The sequence below is a fragment of the Leptodactylus fuscus genome, chromosome 1 (genome assembly GCF_031893055.1).
Source record: "Leptodactylus fuscus isolate aLepFus1 chromosome 1, aLepFus1.hap2, whole genome shotgun sequence".
Classification (NCBI taxonomy): domain Eukaryota; kingdom Metazoa; phylum Chordata; class Amphibia; order Anura; family Leptodactylidae; genus Leptodactylus; species Leptodactylus fuscus.
Genome location: NC_134265.1, coordinates 101,627,296 through 101,653,533, shown reverse-complemented (window position 1 = coordinate 101,653,533; position 26,238 = coordinate 101,627,296). Strand labels below are relative to the sequence as shown.

General features: G+C 39.5%; 1 protein-coding gene across 7 annotated transcripts in view; it reads left to right on the top strand.

Annotated features, from left to right (window-relative positions):
* Positions 1-7,211: 7,211 nt before the first annotated feature.
* Positions 7,212-26,238, top strand: part of RIMBP2 (RIMS binding protein 2) — a 351,407-nt gene continuing 332,380 nt past the window's right edge. For 6 of the 7 annotated variants that reach the window (XM_075274730.1, XM_075274757.1, XM_075274748.1 and 3 more), the window contains exon 1: positions 7,213-7,420. In XM_075274730.1, the coding sequence (XP_075130831.1) occupies positions 7,397-7,420 (24 nt within the window). In that variant the 5' untranslated portion in view covers positions 7,213-7,396. Of the gene's footprint in view, positions 7,421-26,238 lie in introns of all 7 variants that reach the window. The other variant, XM_075274789.1, reaches the window with a different exon arrangement.

The following is a 26,238-nucleotide window of genomic DNA, read 5'->3' as shown; positions in this document are numbered from 1 at the left end:
TAAGTTTTGGAGTTCAGACTTCCAGTCTATTTTGCCTTTTTTTCTGCTGTAAGCAGATTCTTGTTGTGCTTTCATATTTGATTTTACAGCCAAAAGGCTCTTGTGAACAAAAGAGTTGCAATCCTCTTCTCAGTAATAGAAAGTTGTAGCACCACCAACCACCGTGCCTTGTGTTGGCTCATTTGCCTGTTACAGGCTTCTATTTTTTGTTGCTTCCTCTGTGGAACTAGCCCCAATGTCTATAGCAGGGGAAGCATGGACAAGATCAGTTAGATTTTATTGGCTTGTTCTTTCTTTACTACCTGGAGCCAGCTACCATTGAAATAGCATGAGCACTTATCCATGCATGTAGTGTCTCTGTCCTGCTTTTACAAGCAGATATTACCATGTTGTTTATCAATAATTTTCTGTTGTGGCAATGTGAACTATAATGTACCATATCGGGTAATGACTCTTGCTATTGCATATTCTATAACATTCCATGGATATTGAGTCTGGGTTTGTATTTGCGACATAAGAGTGGAAGTTTTTATTCTACATTATCTGGGGGTACACAAAGTAGCGCATTTACTCTATTAAAACTGCAATATTCTAAAACAAGCTTCTTGCTTTGTAAAGTCCTGTAGTTGTTACTTAATCTCCTTATATGAATGTAAGGAAATTGACCAGTGGTGTATATTCACCTTATCAGCTGCCTTATTGTATTTGTGCAAAGCGGATGGAACTTGGATTGTAAAGTTGAGCCAAAATAACAAATATACTAATAGTTCTAACATTTGTCCTTTATGCTTATATCCCTAGTAAAAATATAGATTTTTTTTTTTCTCCAAAAGATAGAGCCTTGTTGAGCTGATATTAGTGACCTGACATCCAGCACCCCCATTGTTTTGCTCCTTTTCAGCAGCTGCTACACAGAGAATGGACTAGGAAGCAGACAGCTCTGTTCTCTGTGTAGTGTGCAGAACTGGGTCACTGTAGTTAAAGGGTACCATTCAAATGAGTGGGAGCTGGTCTGTATCCACACAGAGAACAGAAATGTCTGTTTCTTGCTTTATTATGTTTGGATCAGCTGCCCAGAAAAGCTGATCAGCGGGGGCCCTCACCAATCTGATATTGATAACCTATTCTTCTTTTTAGCCTAGACATCCCTTTTACCTTGAGCAATAGGCCATGAAAAGGGGATGTTCACACTAGGCAGGTTTGTTGCAGAAATGTCTCTAGCCGTATCTTTCTTCTGACTGGGGTTTATAAAAATAATTCATGCAAATGCTGCATAAACAACTAATCTGCCACGTGGTACAGCAACCAAGCGGTATCTAACAGCACAGGTTGTTATAAGAGGCAGTAGCTTTACTTCAGCCCTATACTATCATTTTTGTCTTTAAAGGGACTCTATCACTCGATTTTCGCTATTTTAGATAAACATATGCCTGAATAGCCTTTAAAAAGGCTATTCAAGTCCTGCTGTTTGTTTGTTAAAAGACCCCCGTTTACATGAATGACCTTTTAAACATATATGTAAATGAGCCCTCCGTGCACCGTGGGCGTTCCCGTGCACCCTTCATGTCATACTCTGCTCACGCCCTCCTCTCTTGGTTCTTCTATGTAAGTCCCTCCTCCTGCTTTCGATTCACAGCCTCACAACTATATCTTAGCTGCTTCTGGAAAATGACCTGTGATGACATCACTACGGCTCTGTGATTGGCTTTCCCCTGTGATGACGTCACTACAAGGTCCTTCGTCGTCTTCTAAGTAGTGATCTATGCAGAGCAGGGGCTGCAGCTCCCTGTGTCTATCATAGATCTCTATGTGCACAGTAGATCTATGCTATGATAGACATAGGGAGCTGCAGCCCCTGCTCTGCATAGATCACTACTTAGAAGACGACGAAGGACCTTGTAGTGACGTCCTCACAGGGACAAGCCATGAGGGGTGCACGGAAACGCCCACGGTGCACGGAAGGTCTATTTACATATACTGTTAAAAGGTAATTCATTAAAACGAGGGGGAGACTCTTTTAACAAACGATTAGCAGGACTTGAATAGCCCTTTAAAAGGCTATTCAGGCATATGTTTATCTAAAATAGCGAAAATCCAGTGATAGAGCCCCTTTAACTATTATTAGTCTCACTGCTAGGATCGTGCCCATACCCTGCTCGCCGATGCAAATAGCCTTTTAAATATGGAGAGTTACCAGAGGTGGTTTCAGTGCCAGTTTCATAGTTAAGAGACACAGATAAAACTGCCTTTAGTTTAACGCTAACGAACTTTTATGCATGGTAGCCTTTTCAGTTTATTTTTAAATTTCCAGTGGAATTTTTCTTTTTTATAAATCACATATGATATTGTGTAAAGTATCTTTTCTATTTTTTATGCTTTCTTTGATATGATATAAAGTGAGATGAAATACTACAAAGCAGATGGACATGGAATTGACCAGGTAACACTTTGAACCAGTATGATATTTCCTTGGGTCTGCTATGTAGTTTGCACCTTTTTTTAAGCACTGCCTTTGTTAGGGCCATTTCAGGTAGCCACATTCAGGCTGAGGAATACTACCAACACAGGGAAGGGTACTCCTAACAAAAAAATCGCTAAAACATAACTTTTATTACTAAATCTAAAATCTAGGGACTCGGTCCCATCTGTAAGTGAAATTGAACCACACCAAGGGTGGGAGTGGTGCACTCTTTCAATTCCCAGCCCTAAGTTCACACTCAATAATTCAAGTGGGGAAGGAGCCGCAATAAACCCCAAAAAAATAGCTCTGTGTTATTGACTGCAGTGCAACAACGGCGATATTCTAACACTAGAGCTTCATATAGGGGCGCTACTCCATATCCCTAATGACACTCTGTTATGACTACATACATTCACAGCTTTGACTGAAGTGGTCGGTCACGTATGCATAATAGCATCCGACATACATTATAGCTCTCGATCATGAGCCTAAGTTGTTACAATTGTATCCCCTTTATATCTCAGCCCCTAGATTAAGGGAGCCCTCTCCCTACCTAAAGAGGGCTCCCTTAATCTAGGGGCTGAGATATAAAGCCCTCAACGGAGCAACAGCTTTGAGATACTTAAGGGGATACAATTGTAACAACTTAGGCTCATGATCGAGAGCTATAATGTATGTCGGATGCTATTATGCATACGTGACCGACCACTTCAGTCAAAGCTGTGAATGTATGTAGTCATAACAGAGTGTCATTAGGGATATGGAGTAGCGCCCCTATATGAAGCTCTAGTGTTAGAATATCGCCGTTGTTGCACTGCAGTCAATAACACAGAGCTATTTTTTTGGGGTTTATTGCGGCTCCTTCCCCACTTGAATTATTGAGTGTGAACTTAGGGCTGGGAATTGAAAGAGTGCACCACTCCCACCCTTGGTGTGGTTCAATTTCACTTACAGATGGGACCGAGTCCCTAGATTTTAGATTTAGTAATAAAAGTTATGTTTTAGCGATTTTTTTGTTAGGAGTACCCTTCCCTGTGTTACTAATTTACTTTGGTACTACCAACCCAGTGTTTAGAAGTGAGGAATACTACCCATGTATCGGCCACATTTACTAATAAGACCAAGCCTGTGGTTAATATATGGACTGTGTTTCCCAACTCCAAGACTGCCATCTGAAAAGGTCTTCATGCTAAAACTTTCTAAAGGCGCATAGACTGCAGTTGTAACTTATTTTCCTTTTATGTACTTTTTTTATTCTAGAGTTCAGTGAGCTATATTTAATGTGAACACCGTTACATTCCCGTTTTAATGAAGGACTATTCCATTGATACCTGAAAACAAATGGCATATACAATCCGTTCATGGATGATGCTCATTTTAACTTATCTCCTACGTAATATTTATTAGCTGCATAAAATGAGGGTGCTCTTAACACTAAGCTAACATCTGCTATACAAGTCAGACAGTCGTCATGCCAAAATGTTTTTTCATTCCTTTATTCGGAACATGATGTAACCAATATCAACCATCTTGTTTATGTATACTGATCAATATGTTATTGTGCCTTGCTAAGTATCACTGAAGTGCACATTTATGTGAGTACAGGAGTAACCCATCTATAAGGTGCAAACCAATGTCACATATACACGAAGGCTTATTCTCCACAAGTGTTATATAGCTTGAGAACACTTCCTATAACCTCATGTAGATGGTGTTGCTCCCGGCACACAAACTAATGAATGTACACCGCAAAGCTGTTCAGATGGCCCCTGACTTTTACTTTCTTGCATTACATGGATCAGAATGGCATTTTCTGGTTTGTAATACAGTATAGCCCTGCGTTGTTTTTTTTTTTGTTTTGTTTTGTTTTTTTTGGGGGGGAGGGGGTGTTTCAAAAAAGGTTCTCTCAAGTTTCCTGATTTGTCTGGTTAGTAAAAACTTGTATTCCCCATAACAATTCTAGAGCATTTTAATATAATTTTCCATTTTTTTGTTATTCTTCGAAATTTGGGACTACATTTTCATCTGGTCGTTACCTTTCCGGTTGTATCAGGTCAGTACTGACAAAGTTCGACTTTTTAAGGACACCTCTATTTGACTAGGATAATGGCAACACCATCTGTTCCTGAAACGGACATGTCGGGTTCTCTTTAAGCTCTGAATCTGTCAATTCTTCTTGACATTCCAGTGTAATAAAGCTTGTGCAGTCGCCTGTTACACAGGGTAATGGGGACCTCACTGAGGTTTGCTGCCTGACAAGTTGATGATCTTCCTTCTCATGAGCTCTGGCTTGGCCTTTACAATGGCTGGCTAGTTTGTAGTGTCAAGTATCTTTCCAGCACTAAAATGAGTTTTGACAGAAAATGCACTATTTTCAGATTCAATGCAGTGCTTTGTCCAGTCATTTCAGCAACTCCTTGTATATACCAGTTACAGATTTTAATATTTCTTTATTTTATATCTGCTTCTTTTCACTGTTGTGTACATAGATAGGTAGCTGTATTTGTAAAGGGCTGGCGTCATGTTCTCTGTTTCACATATACTCCAGCCACTTACTGACTCTGTGAATAATCTATTTCTGGGTTTCCCTGTTCTGCCTGTATTTTGCAGCGTCACCCTGTCTTAAAATTATGTACACATGTAATGTTTGCCTATTTCTGTGACATGTGATGCTTTGTAAACTGTGAGTTTTAGGCTATTAAAACAATTGATTCATGTACTAATACATTTTCCTAATAAAATGCACTTTACTTGCAAATAAAGCGTAGTGTGTTTTTGTAGGGGGTTCACAGCTTACAAAAAAATGTTCATATCAATGCATTTTTGTATTATTCATTTATTTATTTCAGGTCATATATGTAATGGAATGACACAATATACACAAGAGGCATGATAAACGTGACAACATGGCAGTCAAGGCAAGGATGAAGAGGAAGATTACCCTTGTCTACTCATCACATTAGGTTTATTGGATGGCCGAGTGAGGCTTATACAATTTGATCAAAATATTAACTAAATACCTAATTTTTGTGTAACTTTTACTGTGACCCTTCTAGATGTTAATATTTCTAAAACACAGATGATATGAAAATAACCATGCAAGAGCCATCTTTTCTTTTCTCAGAAACGTCTTCTGTCACCCCCACTATCATTCAGTGGGATAACATCTACTCCCATGAAAATCGCAGAGCTTTTGTTATCCTCATCATAAGCCCATACATGTCTTCCAATCAGGGTATCGTGTTTGTGAAGTATATCCCCAGGATGGTAACTCACCCTTCATCACTACTCACCACTACTAACCCCCCCCACCAAAACAATTACAGATGGCCTTGTAAATCGGGCCTCATCTACTGCAATATATGAACTCCCTTATCCTGTGCATTGTACCGGTGTTTGACACAAATTGTTTCCCAGTCTGTGTGAATGGACACACCATGCTACCACTGTGCTTTAAAAATACTCGTCCTTCGACAATTTAACCACATAGCTCTTGTAGGAGACCTGTAGACGAATCTGTCCTTAACCAATCTCCCTCACATGAATATTTTCTGGAGTTGTTCCATGTGCCTAATTCTTAAAGGAGGGGGAGGAGCTCAATTGCATCAGAAAAATTGTAAAATAAACCACACCCACTTTCCCTGCTAAAAAAAAAAAAACCCTGTGTAGAAACCTAACTGTACAAACACGTGATAAATCTTGCATACGCAGCATAAACTTAAAAAGGGTCAGAATTAGAAGTTAAAAAAAAAAAAAAAGTTTAAGAATAAACTTGATAATTGTATTCAGTTTTTCTTCAGCAAACTTTACATAAAAGAATAGCATAGGTGATTTTAAGAAAGTTTGTAATATATCTTATTAGATAGTTTGTCCGTTCCCCCTGCCTTTGGTAAACTGACTTTCACTGTTCTGTAGGTCACATGAAAGGAATCTGTGGAGAGCGAAATAGGAAATAAAGAAATTCAGCGGCATTTTTCATCACCCTATAGAAGTCTGTTGGGAAAAATTAGCATTTTCACATGTAAAATTAACATGTTGCAATTAACAAAAATGCAGTACATCTTTGGCTAAAAAGCCTTACATGTAACCTTAGCCAAACACACATTTAGACTGAAGCTCTATCACACCCAGTGTGTTTTAGTCACACCAGTACAGGGCATTACTTCTTTATACACGTCCTGGAAGGCCCTGGGGCTGTTTCTGTGTGTGAGAGAGAGCGTTCTAGAGCAGATTCTCCTGTACTCACTGTGTGCAGTGTATGGGCTACCTTTGGCAGCTAGTCTCCACCCACCAGTTCAAGAGGACTAATTCCAGATAAAGTATGCAAAGGGCGAAACTGTTAAAAATCTCTGTTTTGAGCAAATTGTGTCCTGATCTTCCCATCAATGACCTTTTCAGCTTGTTAGTGCAAGTAAAGCTAGCCATACACACAAGATATTTATTTGCAGATCCTACTAAATTTGGTAAAATCTGGAGAATCTACAGAGAACCACTACTAAACGCTACTAAAATAAACAAGTTATAGATAAATATCTAAAATCTTTTTTTTTCTTTATAATCAAAATCATATGACTAATCTTAATAAATGGGCAATCCCTTTTTCTCTCTGGGATAGTTTACATTGCCTTAATATCCACCGTATCCTATATTTACAAGCCTCATAAGCCAGTGCTAAAATTAGAACTGGCAAATTGCCTTCTACAAAGGCAGTGGGTCAAACCTTGCACCTGTGAAGCAGCTCAACCCTATGTCACTTACACTGATTGGACCCGAAGTCCGACAGCACAAGTCAAGACCTCAACTTTATCCACTGTTGAATAGACTCATGGTTTGGTGTCTTGTCTACCTATTTGTTCTCCGACTTTACTGTTATTTACAATCTATGCAACTTGGATTAAGTGAAGTCAACAAAACAAAAACATTTTTTCTCTGGTAATGGATAGCAAGACGGAAGATCTGGTATGTACTGACTGTGAATTCTGTGTCGTGTCATCTGCTGCAGTGTAGTAGTTGTGTGTAGTAAATAGCCTGGAGTATGGGCTATTTATTTTGACAAACATAGTGTAGTGTTATGAGTTTAACTTTTTGAGAATCCAAAGTGTTATTTCTGTCTTTGCATTCTGGCAGTAATAACTTAATGATTTATTAGGATAGTTGTGTGATTCTCTTCTTTATATACACTTAAAGAGAACCTTTCACGTCCTCCTGCACATACAGTTTTACATACTGCTAGAAAGCCGATCATGTGCTGAATTCAGCGCGATGTCAGCTTTCCCGTTATGTGCCCCCGGACTGTTAGTTTTGGCACTGATCCTCTACTGGGCTGTTAGGAATGCCCCGACTGACAGTACTCATCCTTAGATTTGTACTGGGGGGAGGACGTTAGACTGTCAGGAACACCCTTCTGACAGTGGGCAGAAGATCAATGCCAAAATTAATAGCAACTATAGCTCCAGCCCCGGGGCACATAACGGGAAGGCAGACAGTGCACTGAATTCAGCGCACTGCTTTATAGCGGTTTATAAAACCACATGTGCAGGAGCACATGAAAGGTCCTGTTTTAAAGGTATTCTGTCCCCATGGTGAAGCATTTTAATCCAGCAACATAGGTAGGTCAGGCTCACCTGAATGTAACACCTTTTTTACCTAGTCATTTATTTCACAATATACAAATAAGCAGGATGGAGCATTGAGGGCAGCTCCATTGCTCCAAACTGCTACACTCTAAACTGCTCTAAAACGCCAGTGCGAACATGAGAACACGGGGCCAGGTGTGATTTCAGCATAGTTCCCTTGCCATGTCACTCAAAGAAGGGAGAAGGGAAGGAAAGCATATTAGAGCATGTGGAGCTTAGCATTTTGGGGCAACAAAGCCGCCCGCAGTGCTCTAGACTGCTCATCTGCATATTCTGAAATAAATGAATATCTTGTCAAATGATGCATGAATTTTCATAGGGAAAAGGATGTTAAATTTGAGTCTGACCTGTCTAGCTATGTTGCTGCTATAATATGCTTCACACTGGTGACAAACTTTTTAAAGAAAGTTTTCCTTAATTTATGAATATCTGATGGATATGGGGTCTTCTCTGTTCATGATAATGGGACCGAGAAGTGCCCCCAAATGTCCAGTGTGAATGTGGTGGTGATGTATATGCTTAGTCACTGCTTTATTTACTTCTATGGGACTGCTGAAGATAGCTCGCCTGGAAGACCCATACAAGTGAACGGAAGGATGGCTGAGCATGCTTACCTATGGATCTCAGCAGTCAGACCCCCAGAAATCAAACACTTATGCTCTTGTGGATAGGCAATACGCGTCTATAATGGGAAACTGCTTATTTTTTATTAACTAAACATGTATATATTTTCATAAATCCATAGCTCAGGTGAAGATAAACTTTGTAATATACTTTATATAAGAAAAATGTCTGTTTCTTCACTGATTTGCCACCTCCTGCTACTGATCAAATCTGTGCAATAGAACTCTATGGAGAGGGGAGGAGGAAGAAAAAGGAGAGCTCCTCAAACAGAGACGCAGCTTCAACATAGAGAATCAGTTCTTTTTTCAAAAACACCTGGATTATAAGGAATTAGTATCCAGCCTTCTCCTTATAGAAATTACTGCTGTAGACTGGATGTTATCTCTGACTTTTGCCTTCTCCACCTCTCCCTTCTTTATAAAACCCATTGTAAAGTGAGACTTCTTGTGTTCAGATTACAGGACAAAACCACTTTTGTTTTATGGAGGAAAAAAGTTTACACTTTGAAGGTGAACTATAAGAAAAGAATGATCCTATCACAATTTTTAATCATTTTAATGCATATTATATTATAAACTACATGTGCGTTTTATTATGGTTATTGGGATACCAAATATGTCTAATATTGAAATATCAGTCTGATTAAAAGGAGACTTTCAGCTGGTCTATCAAATGGCAGAGCTTGGTAGGGCACTTAGCAGTGTGTGTAGCAATACCTCTGTAGCTATCTGTATTGCCAAGCATATAGTGAAAACCAATGACTCATGAGTGAGATTTGTTGGGGAGTGCCTTGACCCCAGAAAGGCTAGTGGAGTTGATATAGGCACATGGGATGTTAGGGCTGGCAAGCAAGACCCAAAGTACTTGATAGCAATAGAACTACCCTCCTAGTATTTGCATATTGTATTAAAGATGATGGAAAAAATTGCAATTTTGCACTTTTTTTTTTTTTTTTTTTTTTTGTAGCAAAGTCTTTATAGATGCTAGGAGTCCTTGCCTACCCGTGGGACTAATGTCCCTTTCTAGGAACATGATTACGATACAAGTAGTCCCTTAGGAAGGCAGCATCATCGGTGACAACAATACTTGCAGTCTGGGTCTCTGTTCAGTGTTCAGCACAATAAATATAGTCCACATGTGCTCCATATTTCAATGATCAAATATGTCCATGTCATTTTGGTCCGAGCTGTGGAAGCTATTTATGTATTTTTTTTTTTCAATTCAAATTTTTATTACAATTTTATAACTATACAACAAGGTCTGAAATAGACCAATGGTATTAAAAAAAAAAAAAAAAAAAAAAAAAAATTACAAATATACAAAACAGGCCAGAGCCACCAGTGAAGACCCCCAGAAAGACCTAGCCTACAAGATTGCAGAGATATTAAGAAGAAGAAAAAGAGAACAGGAAGAAAGGCAGAGGAGAGGGAGCAAGAAGGGAGAAAAGAGAGGAAAAGAAAAAAAAGGAGGGGGGAAGGTATAGCTAAAGAGTGTGAGTAGGGGGACAAAAAAAAAAAGCATAAGGACCTGGAGAACCAGCCATATCAGATCCCAGTCAGGACCAAAAATCAAAAACCTAATGACAGAGATTAGTCTAATAGGGGTAGTACCTCCGTGGCCGTCGGGACAGACTCTCTTTAAACTTTATTGTGAACATGTTGTATTTCATTATCAAGAATATTTTCTCAAAATACCAGCACATTCTGTTGTTATAATGCAATATGATGTCGTTTTAATAATAGTGTATCATTTTCAGCAGATGATGTTTTCTAGTGCTGTTATTGGAGAGAATGAAGCAAGCACTTCTGTTTTGCAAAGCTAGGAAATGACTTTGTATACCTGGATGGAGATAATCTGTATTAGCTGATGAAAGGGCACAGCTGAATCTTTACTAATACGCGGCTCCACCCCTTGGTAGGGATAATAACATACTGCAGGCTCTGATTTATTCTGTGTCTAACACTATGCATCATCTCTGCCGGTTAAAGGATGAGTCCTTGGATTACTTTATTGTAGAGTTTTCTTAGCTATGATGATGGATGTTAAAAAAAAAGAAAAAAAGTTGAATCCTCAGGTTCTGTGCAGAATTCATTTCCAGCATAATCTCAGTACATCTGTAGATCAAAACTGTGAGTATTAGAAACTATTTGGTTAATATACAATATACTCTATATACACTATGACATCTATAGGTATCTGCTGTTCATGTTATGTGGTGCTTAAACAATTGCCTGGTATGTCACTTTGGTTTGCGTGGTTTACAATTGATAGAGATTTTTTAAATTATTATTGTATTATAGAAATCTACAAAATATATTCATGGTTGATTTTTTGCTGCAGAATTTTCAGCCTCAATCCCTTTCATCAGAATGAGACTTGAAGACATTCATGTCAGTTCCATCCCATTTAGTTGAATAGGTGGATTTTTAGTTGCTGAGATTGCTGCAACAAATTTGCCACATGTGCATGTACCCCAAGACTGTTAGCTAACATGTGAAGCCTGAATATCCTGTACAAATCATGGTTGAGAAACTGCGTTTGCACGATATTCCTACGGGCTTCATTTTTGCATTCACTGTGCAGCCAAAATGACATTTTATTTGTATTCTGCGGTTTAGTACAGTTACAATAATATCAAATTTATATAGTTTTTGCAGCGTTTTATCACTTTTAAAAAATTCAGAAAGTTTATTTTAAAAAAATGTGTATTTTTTTTTTTAAAATCTTATTTTTTTTTAGATGCACTAGGGACTTGATCACTAATACAATACACTGCAATGTATTGTAAAATCTCTGTAGTTGTATTATATGCTGATTAGCGCAGCCTGTAATAGAAGCACTGTAATGACAAGTCCGGCAGCCTTCAATTGGCTCCCAGTTGTCATAGTAACCCAGATCTTGTTTTGGGGGACTGCAATCCTAGTAAAATGGTGCCTCAGTTAGATTTGACTGTAGGGTCAATGCCTGGATAAGTATGGACTTTGTATACTAGTGTCCATACTTATAGTGTATAATACAATATACAGCAGACACATGATGGCTATTGCAGCTTCTCACCTCCTTACCAGCCTCCATCTTTAAATCCCAGACATCCACTATAATAGTATGGCAGATATAAAGGTGTATCACCTATATTTTTTGTTACTAAAGGCGTATTCCCATCTCAGTCTTTCACCAGTGTGCCTGCAGTGTCTTCTGCTCACTTCCTGTATTTTTCTCCCCCCTCCTCCCTCTTATTGAATTGGACACAGAACACTTATGCAGATCAGATAATATGCAGATGCTTGTACAGAACAGACTCAGTGTTATCTGTGTGTTTAAATAGATAACAGACTGGGCTTTATCAGCAAACTGCGATTTAGCTGAAGGATTGTCCTGCCGGCAAGAGCACTGAGTGAGGGACGTCACTTGTCCTATAGCCCAGTGGTTATAGAAACGAGGAATAAATTCACATACTAGGCAAACAAAGCAGAATTTCTAAAGCAATATATTTAGGAAAAGGCTTCAATTTACATAAGCTACCAGTATAGATAGGATCCTTGAGAAGGGGCAACCCCTTTAAAGCTAAGGTTTAGAAAACCACTGGGGAAAAAAAAACAACTTGCATTTTACACTGAGTTTTTCATTTTGCCTCCCCCTTCTATATGAGTCTATGGGGAAAACAGCATTGCTGCAATTAAAATTAACAGGCAGCGTTTTTGGAACTACAACCTTTTCTCAACCTTTTTTTTCTGCATTGTGTATATGACATACAATGAAATTGGCAATGCTGGGACTGTAAAACACTGCATTTTTTCCACTTCATTTTCCACAACTGCCAAAAATAATGCTAGTTCTGCAATATATGACCTCAGCCTAAAAGTAGTTACTGATAAGTATATTTTCTTTTAAAACTAATTCGGTTTTTATCTGATTCTTAATTTTTTATTTATTTATTTTTAATTTCTGATCATGATTATGGGGGCAGCCATATTGACTACCTGCTACCAGCATTAAAGAGGATCTTTCATGTTTTATATACCGCTAGAAAGCTGAAGTGTGCTGAATTCAGCGCACTGTCCTCTTTCGCATTATGTATCCCGGGGGAAGAGATATTGGTGCATTTACCAATAGCTCTTCACTGTCATATGGGTGTTCCTGACAGTCTAGCTGAGAACGCCCCTCCTGACAGTCTTTGCGTAGCTCTATACTGTCAGAGGGGGCGTTTTTTACTGTCCAGCCATGATGCTGAGTAGTGGGGAACACCCTCCCCCCCAGTACTAGTCTATTGGTGCTCAGGATCATGATCAGAAACTAGAATTAAAAAAAAAAAAAAAAAATCAAGAATCAGATAATAAAGCAATTAGTTAAAAAAAAAAACAAAAACAAATATATATATATATATATATATATATATATATATATATCAGTAACTAGTTTTAGGCTGAGGTCATATATTGCAGAACCACCAGTATTTTTGGCTGTTGTCGAAATGCAGTGGAAAAAAAATGCACTGTTTTACAGTCCCAGAATTGCTAATTTCATTTTATGCCGTATACACAATGCGGAATAAAATGTTGAATTCAGTGCTCTGTAGGCTTTCTAGCAGTTTATAAAACCGCGTGTCATAGGATGAAAGCAACAGACATAAGCTTCAATACATTAGCTGTAGATTGCAGACTGTGCATCCCCCGCCTGCATTCACTCTCATGTTCAAAAACATGACAGAAGTTTTTTTTTCCATCATGTTTTCACTTTTCTGATGGAAGAAAAAGTCCTGCGTGAAGGATGTCAATCTATGTCTGCAAAAGTTTGTTGCTCTCAATTTATGACGGATGGCAGTGACAGACTCTCACATTAGTAGCGTGAACGTCTCCTAAATTTGTCTAGCCAAAGCATCCCTTGCTGACTTGGACTTATCCCTGCCCAAAGATGTACCAAAACTATTACCATCTAAGCTAGTTTTCTGGCATAGTAGAAATACTAACCCCCCCCAACACTTTTATTTCACATCTTCTATGACCAGTATTGAAGTCATTGTGTAGGGAGGAGGGGAAGGAGGATAGCTGTGACCTTCACTTTTGCCAGCAGTGAATGCTTTTGCTATCTATATATAGATGATACCTTCCATTGTAATCCTGCCTGTGATAATGACTACTGAAAAGTGATCTCAATAGGAAGTATCAGCCTACTATGATTTGTTTAAAACCTTCTATGGTCAGTGTGAAAACGCCAATATTAATTTTTGACATGTGTAATTTAGAAAAACATCATAAAATCAATGTGTTGGACAGTAATAATGGGTGTCCATTGTGTTGTATTTTTTTGTTGTGAAAAGTGTCATTTTTCAAAGCCTCCGTTTTAATTAGGACAAAGCAATTTCGGGGTACAAACTGCAGTCAGAATGATTGAATTCCTGTAAAAAAAAAATTCTGGTGCAGAATTTAATTTTATTTGATTAAAGAGTAACTTGTGGTTTCAAGGTACTTACTAGTTAATAAAATATTACACACGTGGACAAAATTGTTGGTACCCTTTGTTTAATGAAAGAAAAACCCACAATGGTCACAGAAATAACTTGGCTCTGACAAAAGTAATAATAAATAAAAATTCTAGGAAAATGAACAAATGAAAGTCAGACATTGCTTTTCAACCATGCTTCAACAGTATTTCTTTAAAAATAAAATTCATGAAACAGGCCTGGACAGAAATGATGGTTCCCCTGAAAATAATGTGACCAAAGGGACATGTTACATCAAGAGGTGTCCACTAAGTAGCATCACAGGTATCTATAATCTTGTAATCGGTCAGTGGGCCTGTATATAGGGCTACAGATACAGACTGTGCTGTTTGGTGACGTGGTGTGTACCACACTCAACGTGGACCAGAGGAAGAGAAGGAAGGAGTTGTCTCAGGAGCTTAGAAAGAAAATTCTAGGTAAGCATGTTTAAAGGTAAAGTTTATTAGACCATCTCCAAGCAGCTTGATGTTCTTGTGACTACAGTTGCACATATTATTCAGAGATTTAAGGTCCATGGGTCTGTAGCCAACCTCCCTGGATGTGGCCACAGGAGGAAAATTGATGACAAATCAAAGAGATGGATAATACGAATGGTAACAAAAGAGCCCAGAAAAACTTCTAAAGAGATTAAAGGTGAACTTCAAGCTCAAGGAACATCAGTGTCAGATCGCAACATCCGTCGTTGTTTGAGCCAAAGTGGACTTCATGGTAGATAACCAAGGAGGACACCATTGTTTGAAAACAAATCATAAAAAAAAACAAAAAAAAACTACTGGGTGGAAGAGGGGGGGGGTACTTCTATTAGTGTCAGGAATTTGGTGTTATTAAACTAGTTTTTGTAACTCCATGTGCTTCACATTAATAGCAATTAACCCCATCATGTCCCTCATATTAACCCTGTGTGCTTCACACAATGGTTACTAATATGTGAGACAAATGCAGGAACTAATAAAGGACCTCAATGATGAAGATAATTATTACCTCCATATGTCTCACATATCAGTAACCCTTATGTAATGCACACAGGGGTTAATGTGAGGGACATCATGGGGTTAACTGCTATTACTATGAGGCACATGGAGTTACTAAGCTGTAATGTACATAACCATACTTTTTATTCACAACTGTGGATAAAAGTATGGACCCAGTGGCATGAGGGCTGGTTCACACCTGCGCCTGGTCTCCGCTTTCAGGTTTCCGTCTGCCCGAGAAACTGGACAGGAGACAGAAACTGGCAGTCACTTTTTAAACCCATTCATTTGAATGAGTTTGCAAAATGTCCACCGGGGAGCGTTTTCTGGTCTGCGCAGCGATCACCCCCGTGCTTAACCCCGTCCCCAACCACACCCCTTCCCCACCCCCATCCACACCCCTTCTTGCCCCCAACGGGCCCTAGAAGAATTGTCTTGCTGAAACTGGCCCCTGGTGGAAAATAGGTTGGGGACCACTGCACTAAAGGGTAGACCAAAAAGCACTCTTCATTGCTGTGAGCATACATACAACTGTTTTGTAGCCAAACAATGTAAAGAGTGGCATAATAAAGTTCATAGGTCAGTATAATATATATCGTCATTAAGGAATTGCCATGTATCAATATCAGCCTGGATTTGTTTTCATCTTTTTTCTCATTATTAGTAATGGTAAAGTGTATTCTATGACTCCACTGCTGTTTTATTTTTCGGTATAGGTTAGCAGCTGCTCCTGCTATGAGTAATGTGTTGGACTAGATGCCCTACTGAAGCTGACAATACCGGAGCTATTTATAAATGTATACTGCAATCTGTGCAGTCTATGAGGTTCTCTTGTATCAACTTCAAATGGAAAGTTCTTTTATATGCGTCTCATTATCTCTGCTTGTAAAGATATCCACGGAACATTTTCCTATGAATGCCATTTAGTTTGCATAGTTGACAGAAGCAGAGATGATACAGCTATCTGGATCATTAAAGGGGGAAAGCAGGATAAACGCAAAATCTACCTTTCGTGCGTAAACCCATTCTTCCAATATTGAAACGAAGTTGTATTTGTCAGTTAACCATACCAAGTTGAACTTTCTGGAGTGAATATAAGATAGCTCCATGACTCCTAAAGAAATTAATTGGTTGGATAATTCAATGAAAAATTTCATTTTTGATATTCCATAGGCATCCGAAAGTCAAGACCTAGAGCAGGAGTCCACAATGTGGTTGTACATTTTAATGGCTACAAGATAAGTGTGCCTAGACATGTTGTCCCTCAATAACCAGTAATCTCTTATTAAACCCATAAAAGTTGATCACCATGGCATTGTCTTTTTAAGACAATACCGTTACTTGGTTACATTGCAGCAGAAAACTTCTCTGTAATAGCTTTACGGGATCAGATGCAGATATGACAGCTTTTTTTTTATCCAAAGGTTTTTCAAAATAACGTCGAGTGTTTTTTTTCAGGTATAATACGCTGGTCTTGAATCCACCCCAGTATCCCAGTTTTTTTTTTTTTTTTTTTTTTTTTTTATTAATGCAGTATTTAAACCACCTGCAGTGCCAAGATCAGGACAGATGGTGTTATTTGTGTAGACCTGTACACAATAACTGTGTGATTCTTCTTAGGTATAAATGTAACCCTAGCTGACTTTAGGTTCATGTGGACCTTTGGGCAGTGGGCTCACTTATGCCTGATCTTGTGTCCATCCAGTACACTATATACCAATTGTAACATCGGTTACTGACTGATTTTGTCAGTTTTTGATGTTTCTTTTTTGGCATTTATTCATGTTGGAAATGTGAGTGGAGTGCTTGTTGAGCTAGCTAGAAGATTTTTTTTATTGTTTTTGCCTACCCACTTTTGATAGTAGTAATAGCCATAACTTTTAGGCTGGTCTTACACGACTGTCGTGTCCACAATTTGCGGATCCGCAACACAAATTTCACTCAAAAAACTCATTTCGCAGACGTCCGTGTCCAACCGCAAAATGCATCCATATGCACCCGTTTTCTTGCCGATCCGCAATAAACAACACACACCCCCAACCAAAAAAAAGGGGGGATGTTCCAACCCCCTGCATAGGTGACATTGTTGGATAGTGGCCATCTTTGCTTTCTTCATTGTTGCTGGGACAGTGCTGTCATTGTGAGCTGCTGTTGTTCTGCTGCCTTGTGAGTTTGGTGCAAAATGGATCCATTTATGGAGTACTTTTTAATGGCCTGGCTTTTATATGCGTCGATTCAACCAACAACGTCCAGTCTTGACATCCGCAATTACGGATACACACTGAACATGTGTTATGTGTATCCACAAAAATGCACGCGCCCATAGACTTCTATTGCACCTTCCATGCTGTGTCGTAAAAGCACGGCCATTACGGACATGCAGTATACTGTCCGGAGCACGGTTGCAGCGCGCCACCCCATGGACAAAAACTACGGTGGTGTAAGAGGCCTCATAGAAAACTATGGGACCGTAAATGGTCCGCAATTTTAAACCCACAATTGCGGACCATTTGTGGTGTAAATCTACAGCCTAACATTTTTGATCAACATAGCTGAATGCCATACTCTGCTTTTTTGTGATATACCCAAAAAATATGTATTACAAAGTTGAATAAATGTAAGGTGCACATTAAGTTCATTGCAAGAAAAGGGTTAGACTCCTGTCCTAACTGTACCTGGGATCATAGCAAGAGCACGTTATTTGTAAAGTTAGTACATTATAACACCATGGATGCTGCTTTGGTACTTGCTGGAAGCTGTATCACGAAATGATACCTTAGAAAGGTAGATACCCCCATGAGTTGTACCATGAGAGTTCTTTGCTCCCCATGGTATATTCACTAGTATTACCCCTACTACCCAGGGTAGGAAATGACCTGGTCAGATCACTGCTGGAGGACAGCCTGAGGATAGCTTGTGGGGAGAGCATCTAGTGAAGCAAGGGCACCGCTTTCAGGATGTCGACTGATTCGGTGAACCATTGCACCTTGGTCTTGGTAGGAGTGCAAAGCCAGCTATATTAACTGCCATATTGCCACCATCACTGTGTTATCAATTCCTCTGTTGTTAAAAATAAACCCTAAATTTTTGATGCACTTAATGGGTTAGTGATGGGCCCACACAAGAAAAAGTGCTGTTAGAGGGCTGTATTTTCTATTTACATTTAATGTGTGCCTCCATTTATGCTTCCTAAGTGCAAAAACAACTTCTAGTTCCTGTCTGTCAATTAGATGAGCCAATATATGTGACCTGTGTTAAAGTCTCTGCTTGTAATAGATGCCCTTTAAATTTTCTGTTTTCCAAATCGACTGACAGGTGACTTAGAAATGTCAATGGGCTCAGTCAGTGGGAATATATAAGTCTAAGCCTTTTCATCGATGCCCTCCCTGATCAAGTGGTTCTCTAAGCCTTTAAATAGTCAGACCCCTTCAACTTTGATCAAAGAATTCTGTAACTTTGAATCTCCATTCACGAAAACCTTTTGATTTTTAAAAGTGCATTGGCCGAACCTTCAAATAAAGGCCCCCTATGTTTTATTTCACTAGCTTCTCTTGTGTATAGTAAATATAAGGCTTGTTGTTCTCATGAACTAGATGGAAAGCTGGAGTAGCCTTTGGAAAATTAATCAAACGGAAGATAGCTTTGACGCATATATAGTATATACAGTATTCTATACATGATATCTATTTGTAAGCGTATTTTAGTACAAGAAAATCGTCCACTAACATTCCTTCGCATATAAAAAACAAAGCAAAAGCATAAAGGTGATGTGTCTTTAATAAGGCTGTTAACACCAGGACCCAATGTGTTTGAGGATTCCACTTTGAAAAGACAATAACAAACCAGATTAATTACAAGTAATTTAGATTTACTGAACGTAACAGAACAAATATGTTTCACTTCTGTGGTCACTTGTCACATTGGCTGTTAACGCCAAGGTCCAATAAACATGCAACTTGGGGTTTCCCTTTAAGAAGTCAATCACAAACCAGGTTAAGTGCAAATAATTCAGATTTTCCGAACTTAACTGCAGCTATAGTAATACAAATTTATTTAACAGTTGCAGTTACATAAGAAAGCTCAACATTCTTAACCCCTTAGTGACCAGCCTATTTTGGACCTTAATGACCAAGCCAAATTTTGGAAATTTGCCCTGTGTCACTTTATCAGTGAATAATTCTGTAACAGTATAGCGCATCCAAGCGATTCTGATATTGTTTTTTCGTGACATGTTGTACTTTACTGAGAAGGTAAAATTAGACTGATATAACTTGCGTAAATTTATTTAAAAACTCGCAAATGCTGAAAATTTTGAAAATTTTTCAATGTTTTCCGTTTTTAGCTGCGATATCTCACATATACACAATAATACAGGGCAAAAAAGTTAGTAGTTATATACTTCCAAATGTCCCTTTTGTGTTTCAAGCATATTTGAAATAATTTTAGCATATTTGAGTAACTTAGACAATTTACAAGTTTATCAAGTTTATAAGCAAATTTTGGAAATTTTGAGTTTGTCATTTTTTCCTGTACCAAGCTCTGTTTACAGACAGGAATTGGTGGAATAATGACAGAACCTCCCATTAAATGACCCAATTAGTAAAACTAGACCCCTTCAGGTATTCTTTGAGAGGTATAGTGAGTATTTTGATCAAATAAATATTGTTTTGCAAGAATTATTACAAATGATGAAAAAAATGACATTTTCATTTTCTTCAAATATGTCATTTTAAAGCCAGTTTTTTTGCACACAACACATCAAAAAGAAGAAACACACCCCAAAATATATCACCCCACTTCTCCCGTGTTAAAATATGTTCATTTTGTGGCCTTAGTCCTATGTACGCACATATAGTAGGGCCTAAGAGGTAAGGAGGGCCAATTGGATTTCAAAACACAAATTTTGCTTGCAGATATTTTAGGCCCATTGCACATTCAAACAAGATTTGAGTTACCAAAGCAATTGAAACCCCCCATAAATGACACCATTTTATAAACTAGACCCCTTAGGGTATTCATTGAGGGGTATAGAGAGTACTTTGACCCCATAAGTTTTGAGAAAATTTGCGTCAAACAAAAAAAAAATCATATTTTTTACACAAGTGTCATTTTATAGGCAGTTTTTTTGCACATAACACATGAAAATGAAGAAAAACACCCCAAAATAGATGACCCCATTTCTCCTGTGTTCAAAAATGTACACTTTGTGGCCTTAATCCTATGTACGGACGCACGGTAGGGCCCAAAAAGAAGGGAGCACCAACTGGATTTCAAGACACAATTTTTGCTTCTAAATGTTTCAGGCCCATTGCGCATTCAAACAAGATTTGAGTTACCAAAATAATTGAAAACCCCCATAAATGACACCATTTTATAAACTAGACCCCTTAAGGTATTCATTGAGGGGTATAGTGAGTATTTTGACCCCATAGGTTTTAAAAGAATTTGCGTCAAACAAAAAATTCTCATATTTTTTACACAAAAGAGTCATTTTAAAGGCAGTTTTTTTGCACACAAGGCATGAAAATTAAGAAAAACACCCCAAAATAGATGGCCCCATTTCTCCCGTGTTCAAAAATGTACACTTTGTGGCCTTAATCCTATGTACGGATGCACGGCAGGGCCCAAAAAGAAGGGAGCACCAACTGGATTTCAAGACACAAATTTTGCTTGCAGATATTTCAGGCCCATTGCACATTCAAACAAGATTTGAGTTACCAAAACAATTGAAAACCCCCATAAATGACCCCATTTTATAAACTAGACCCCTTAAGGTATTCATTGAGGGGTATAGTGAGCATTTTGACCCTATAGCCGTTTCACAGATTTTACTAACCTTGGGATGTGTAGGTTAAAAATTACTAAAATGTCCCTTTATCCCCAAAGTTTTCATTTTCACAAGGGGTTAAAAGAGAAAATGCCCCCCACAGTTTGTTACACAATTTCTCCTGAACACGGCAATACCCCATATGTGGCCATAATCTGCTGTATGGGAACATAGTGGGGCTCAGAATGGGAAGAGCGCTATTTGGCTTTTGGAGGGCAGATATTGCTGGAATAGTTTTCAGGTGCCATGTCGTATCTGCAGAGCCCCTAAAGTACCAATACAATGGAAAGTCCTCAGATGTGACCCCATTTTAAAAACTACACCCATCAAGGAATGTATCAAGGGGTATTATCATTTTGAGCCTAAAAATGCTTCCCAAAAATTAATGTACAGAATGAAAATTGAAATTTTTAAAGAAATCTGCCATCTCGGTGCCCAATACGTTGCACCCACTTTGTGTTGTCAGAGACCTGCACTCCTAAAACTATTAAGGGGCCATCCCGAGGGGCAGAAAATTATATATGTGGGTGTAAACTGCTGCTTGGGCACACAGCAGGGCGCAGAAGGGAAGGAGCACTGCGCTTTTTAGCTATTGGGGTACAGAGTTAGAGGGACTTTTGGGGCGCCATGTTGTTTTTGCAGAGCCCTGGAGGTGACAGTAAACTGGAATTCGCCAAGAAGTGACCCTATTTTGTAGGGGAAATTTTAGGGTCTCGGCAAATATGACATGGTGTCCAAACACCAACAATCTAAATCTGCACTCCAAAAGCACATAGCGCTCCTTCACATCTGCGCCCTGCTGTGTACCCAAATGGCGGTGTATGCCCACATGTATGACACTGGTGTACCCTGGATAACGGACTTAATGCCATGTGTGGGTAGAATCAGCTGTTTGGGTACAGCCGGGCACAGAAGGGAAGGAGCGCTATTTTGGTTTTTGGCGCACAGTTTGGTTTTTGGACGTCACTTTTGCAAAGCCCCTGAATTGCCAATAAAGTGGAATCCGTAGACATGTCACGCCATTTTGGACACTAGCCCACTGATGGGATTTATCAAGTGGTGTAGCGAGAATTTTTAACCCTTGAGTGTTGCATTTATTTGGTTTCCAGAAATGAAATTGCGGCTGATAATGAGAAGTTAAAAATGAAGTTTTCCAGAGATTCACCATTTCAGTATCTGATATGTTGTGCCCGACTTATGTCAGCGGAGATACACACTCCAAACAGTGGTAAGCGAGTATCCTGGGCACAACAGCTTTTAGAGCGTTCATCTCTGATACAAGGCGGGCACAACATATTATGCACTGAAATGACGGATTCCTGGAAAAATGGTCATTTTCACCTTTCACAATCAGCCGCGTATTCATTTATGGATAATAAGTTATAGCAACATTTGGGGGTTAAAATGCTGTCTACCCCTGGATGAATCCTTCAGGGGTGTAGTTTCCAAAATAAGGTCTCATATCAGGGGATTCCACTTTACTGGCGCTTCAGCTCTGCAAAAGTGTCATGGCATCCAAAAACCAAACCGTCTGTGCTCCAAAAACCCAATAACCGTTCTTCCCTTCTGTGTCCGGCTGTGCCCTAATATCAGTATATACCCACATATGACATTACGTACGTTATCCTGGGTACACCAGTGTCATACATGTGGCATACATGGGGCATAATCTGCAGTTGGGGTACACAGCAGGGCGCAGAAGGGAAGGAGCGCGATGCGGCTTTTGGAGCACAGATTCAGATGTTTGGTATCTGGACGCCATGTCATGTTTGTAGAGCCTGTAAGGTACCAGAAAAGTGGATTCCCCAAAGGAGTGACCCCATTTTGAAAACTGCACCCCTCAAAGAATTTATCAGGGGGTGTAGTGAGTATTAGTATCCCAGACGTGACTGCACAGCGGATGGCAAAGAGGGAATATATAAGCTGTGCGGAGGACATTGGGAACACCAAATTCCCTACTATGTCCCAGTAGCTCCTATGATTGGGGGAGTCAAACTGGGGGTCACTTTGGGGGTCACTTCTGGTGTCTGTTCCCTCACAAGCTGTAAATCTGGGGAGTCCTCTGATATTCGCTCGCACAGCTTATATATTCCCTTCCTGCCGCAGCCAGTTGTGTTCTAATGATTTTGGGGTTGTTTGTCTTCACATTACTAGATGCTATATTTTCTCTATTTTTCTGGTGACATGGCCATATAAGGGCTTGTTGTTTGCGGGATGAGATGCATTTTGTAATGACACCATTTTTGGGTGCCTACAACTTATTGAATACATTTTATTAACTCTTTTTTTGCTGGATTTTCTAAAGAAAAATCAATTCTGGCATTGCATTCTACCTTTTAAATTTTTCGCCATGCAGCGTACAGTATAAGTAACATGTGACCTTTATTCTGCGGGTCGGTACGGTTACAGCGATACCTCATTTATGTTATTTTTTTATGCGATACTAATTCTGTAGAATAAAAACACATTTAGGGACATAAATCAACGTTTTTTGTATCACCATCTTCTGAGAGGCGTAACATTTTTATTTTTTGGTTGACAGTGTTGGTTGAGGGCTTATTTTTTGCGGGACAATGTGCGCTTTTTATTGGTACTGTTGTGCGGTGATTATGACTTTTTGATCACTTTTTATAGCATATTTTGTAAGGTGAGATGGCGAAAAATCACTACTTCCGGCGGGTTTTTTCCGTTTTTTTTTTCCGACGATCACCGTATGCATTGAATATTGTTGCAGTTTTATTGTTCAGATTGTTATGGACGCGACGATACCAAATATGTATTGTTTTTATTAACTTTTAGGTTTTTTTTAATATAATTCATTTTCTATAGAAAAAAGGGAATTTTGGGGCTTTATAAGTTTATTCATTTTTATCAGACACTTTATTTATTTTTCACTTTTTTTCTCTTACTTTTTCATGTGTCCCTTTAGGACACTTGGATTAGTGATGCTTTGATAAAAGCATCACTAATTCTCTATTAGACGCTGCAGGACACAGCTGTCAGTGTCTTGCAGCGTCTAGAGGAAGTCAGACGCAGGGGCTGCCTGCGTCTGACTTCCTCTTACCCCGGGCAGGATCAACCAGGTATGGGGGGTCTTTAGCAGTCTGGGGTCACTGGCCAGACCCCAGACTGCATGTTTTGTATATCGGCACCCTCCGATCTCGCCGCGGGGGGTGCCGATACCGCCGGCACTGTCACGGAACCGTTTCAGTTCCGTGATCATGTTTGATCACGGAACTGAAGGGGTTAAAACCCCCCGATCGGAGACCCCTCCGATGGGGGGTTATGGAATGGGGTCTTAGCTGTTAGATACAGCTAAAATCCCATCCAATTATGTCGGCACTTACAGGGAATCCTTCCCTGACTGCCCGACGTAGTTTTCCTATAGGGCAGTCAGGAAGGACCTGCAAGTGCCGACGTAGATTCCCTATGGGCCGGTCGTTAAGGGGTTAAAGGGGTTTTCTGGGCAAAAAAAATCTTATATTAAAAAAAGATCTGCTAGTGCTAGTAATGGATTAATAAATGTACCGAAATACCTTTAGCAGTTTTTTTTTGAGTAATTTATGTTTTTTTTCTAAGAGCTCCTGGTATCCTCTTTATTTGATTACATAGTGTAGCTTCCTTCTGTCTTAGCTAATGCAATGCATCATGGTAGTTGTAGGCTAATTCACACCACCTTCCTCCCCCTTCCTCTTTCCCTCCCTCACACCCTTTCCCTAGCTATCCTGCCCACTAGTAGCCCTTCCCAACTAACTATTTTAGCCCACTATCCCACCCCATCATACTTACCTGTCTTGCTCTCCAGACTTCCCTTCTGTGGGAATGCATCCTCCTCTTCTTTGACTCTGCTGGTTCATGCGCAGGATGGAGGTGCCTCCGCCACCTGTGCATTAGAGATTGAATGCCCGGCTACAGCGCAAGGCCAGGACTATTACACATGCGCTGACAGAGTCAGAGAAGAGGAGGAGCTGTCTCTGCAGAAGGGAAGTCTGGACAGAAAGATAGGTAAGTATGATGGGGGGAAGGTATAGGTGACATTCTGTTTCTGGAAATGGGGAAACAGAACATCATCAGATAATCATATGATCACCCCAGGGATGTGAGTGTGTGTATATATAACTTTTTGGTGAAGCATGTAATTTGGAAAGTAGATGGGGAGGGTGTTTAGATTGGTGTAGAAAATGTATTATATCCCAGACAAGCCCTTTAATGGTTTCATATCTCAGATGTGAGAACATATTGGTTCCAAATACATAGTGGTGCTTTAGCCTGAATGCTGCAAAGTTTGACTAAACATAAACTAACAGGATAAATGGTGTATCCTCCTAACACACGCTGATTTGACTCTTTTTCCAATTTAGGCCCTTTCTTGTTTGGGCTTTTCTCACCTCTCTGCTATACATGTTATATTAGGTATCTCAATGTGTGCAATCATACTAGTATCATTATACTAATAAGTGCAGCACTACACACAGCTGTCACCTTAAGGTTGTTATGGTATAAGTAATGTCTTATGTCATATATGTGAATCCAGCCTGAGCGTGTAACCTCTGATCCACAAAGCCCATCCTGCCTTGCAGCAAGTTAGGTGAAATCCTCACAGGTGACTTACCGGTAGACTCTGACTACCAGAATGGTGTTGGATTATGGGTCCCTTGTTTTGTTTGCTATCTTTGATCTACCAGTTTCAGTTGCAGTGTAATTGGAAATTGAATAAAGAGCAATTGGGAATCACTTATGTGGCAATTCCATTACATTCTAGCTTGCTCAGTTGTTGCAAGTCACATAACTAAATTGATTCAGTCTGTTATACTAACCACAAATAACATCCCCTGGGTTCGAGTACAGCACTGTGGTGACTCTTCCCTGGTTTCTTCAAGGTTTATATAACGTCTACAGTCACAGTTGATTTCATTACCAGAAATAATCCCACCCAGGCACTGTTGCTCTTGAGCTACACCATTTTGGTAGTAATCTGCACAGTAAGGCCAGTTTCAGATGACCGTGCAGCAACCGGCAGCTGTGAATTAAAAGCACAGGCTGCACACAGGGGACAGGGGGATGTCTCCATGTGCCGCCTGTGCAAGGGCCATGATTCCGTGGCTCTTGTCATTAAATGAATAGGCGACATGGAAGCACAGGCCGCATAATAGGACTTGAATAGGACCTTTCCTATCTGATGTGGCCCGGACTGTCGGCCCACACACGGAACCATGATT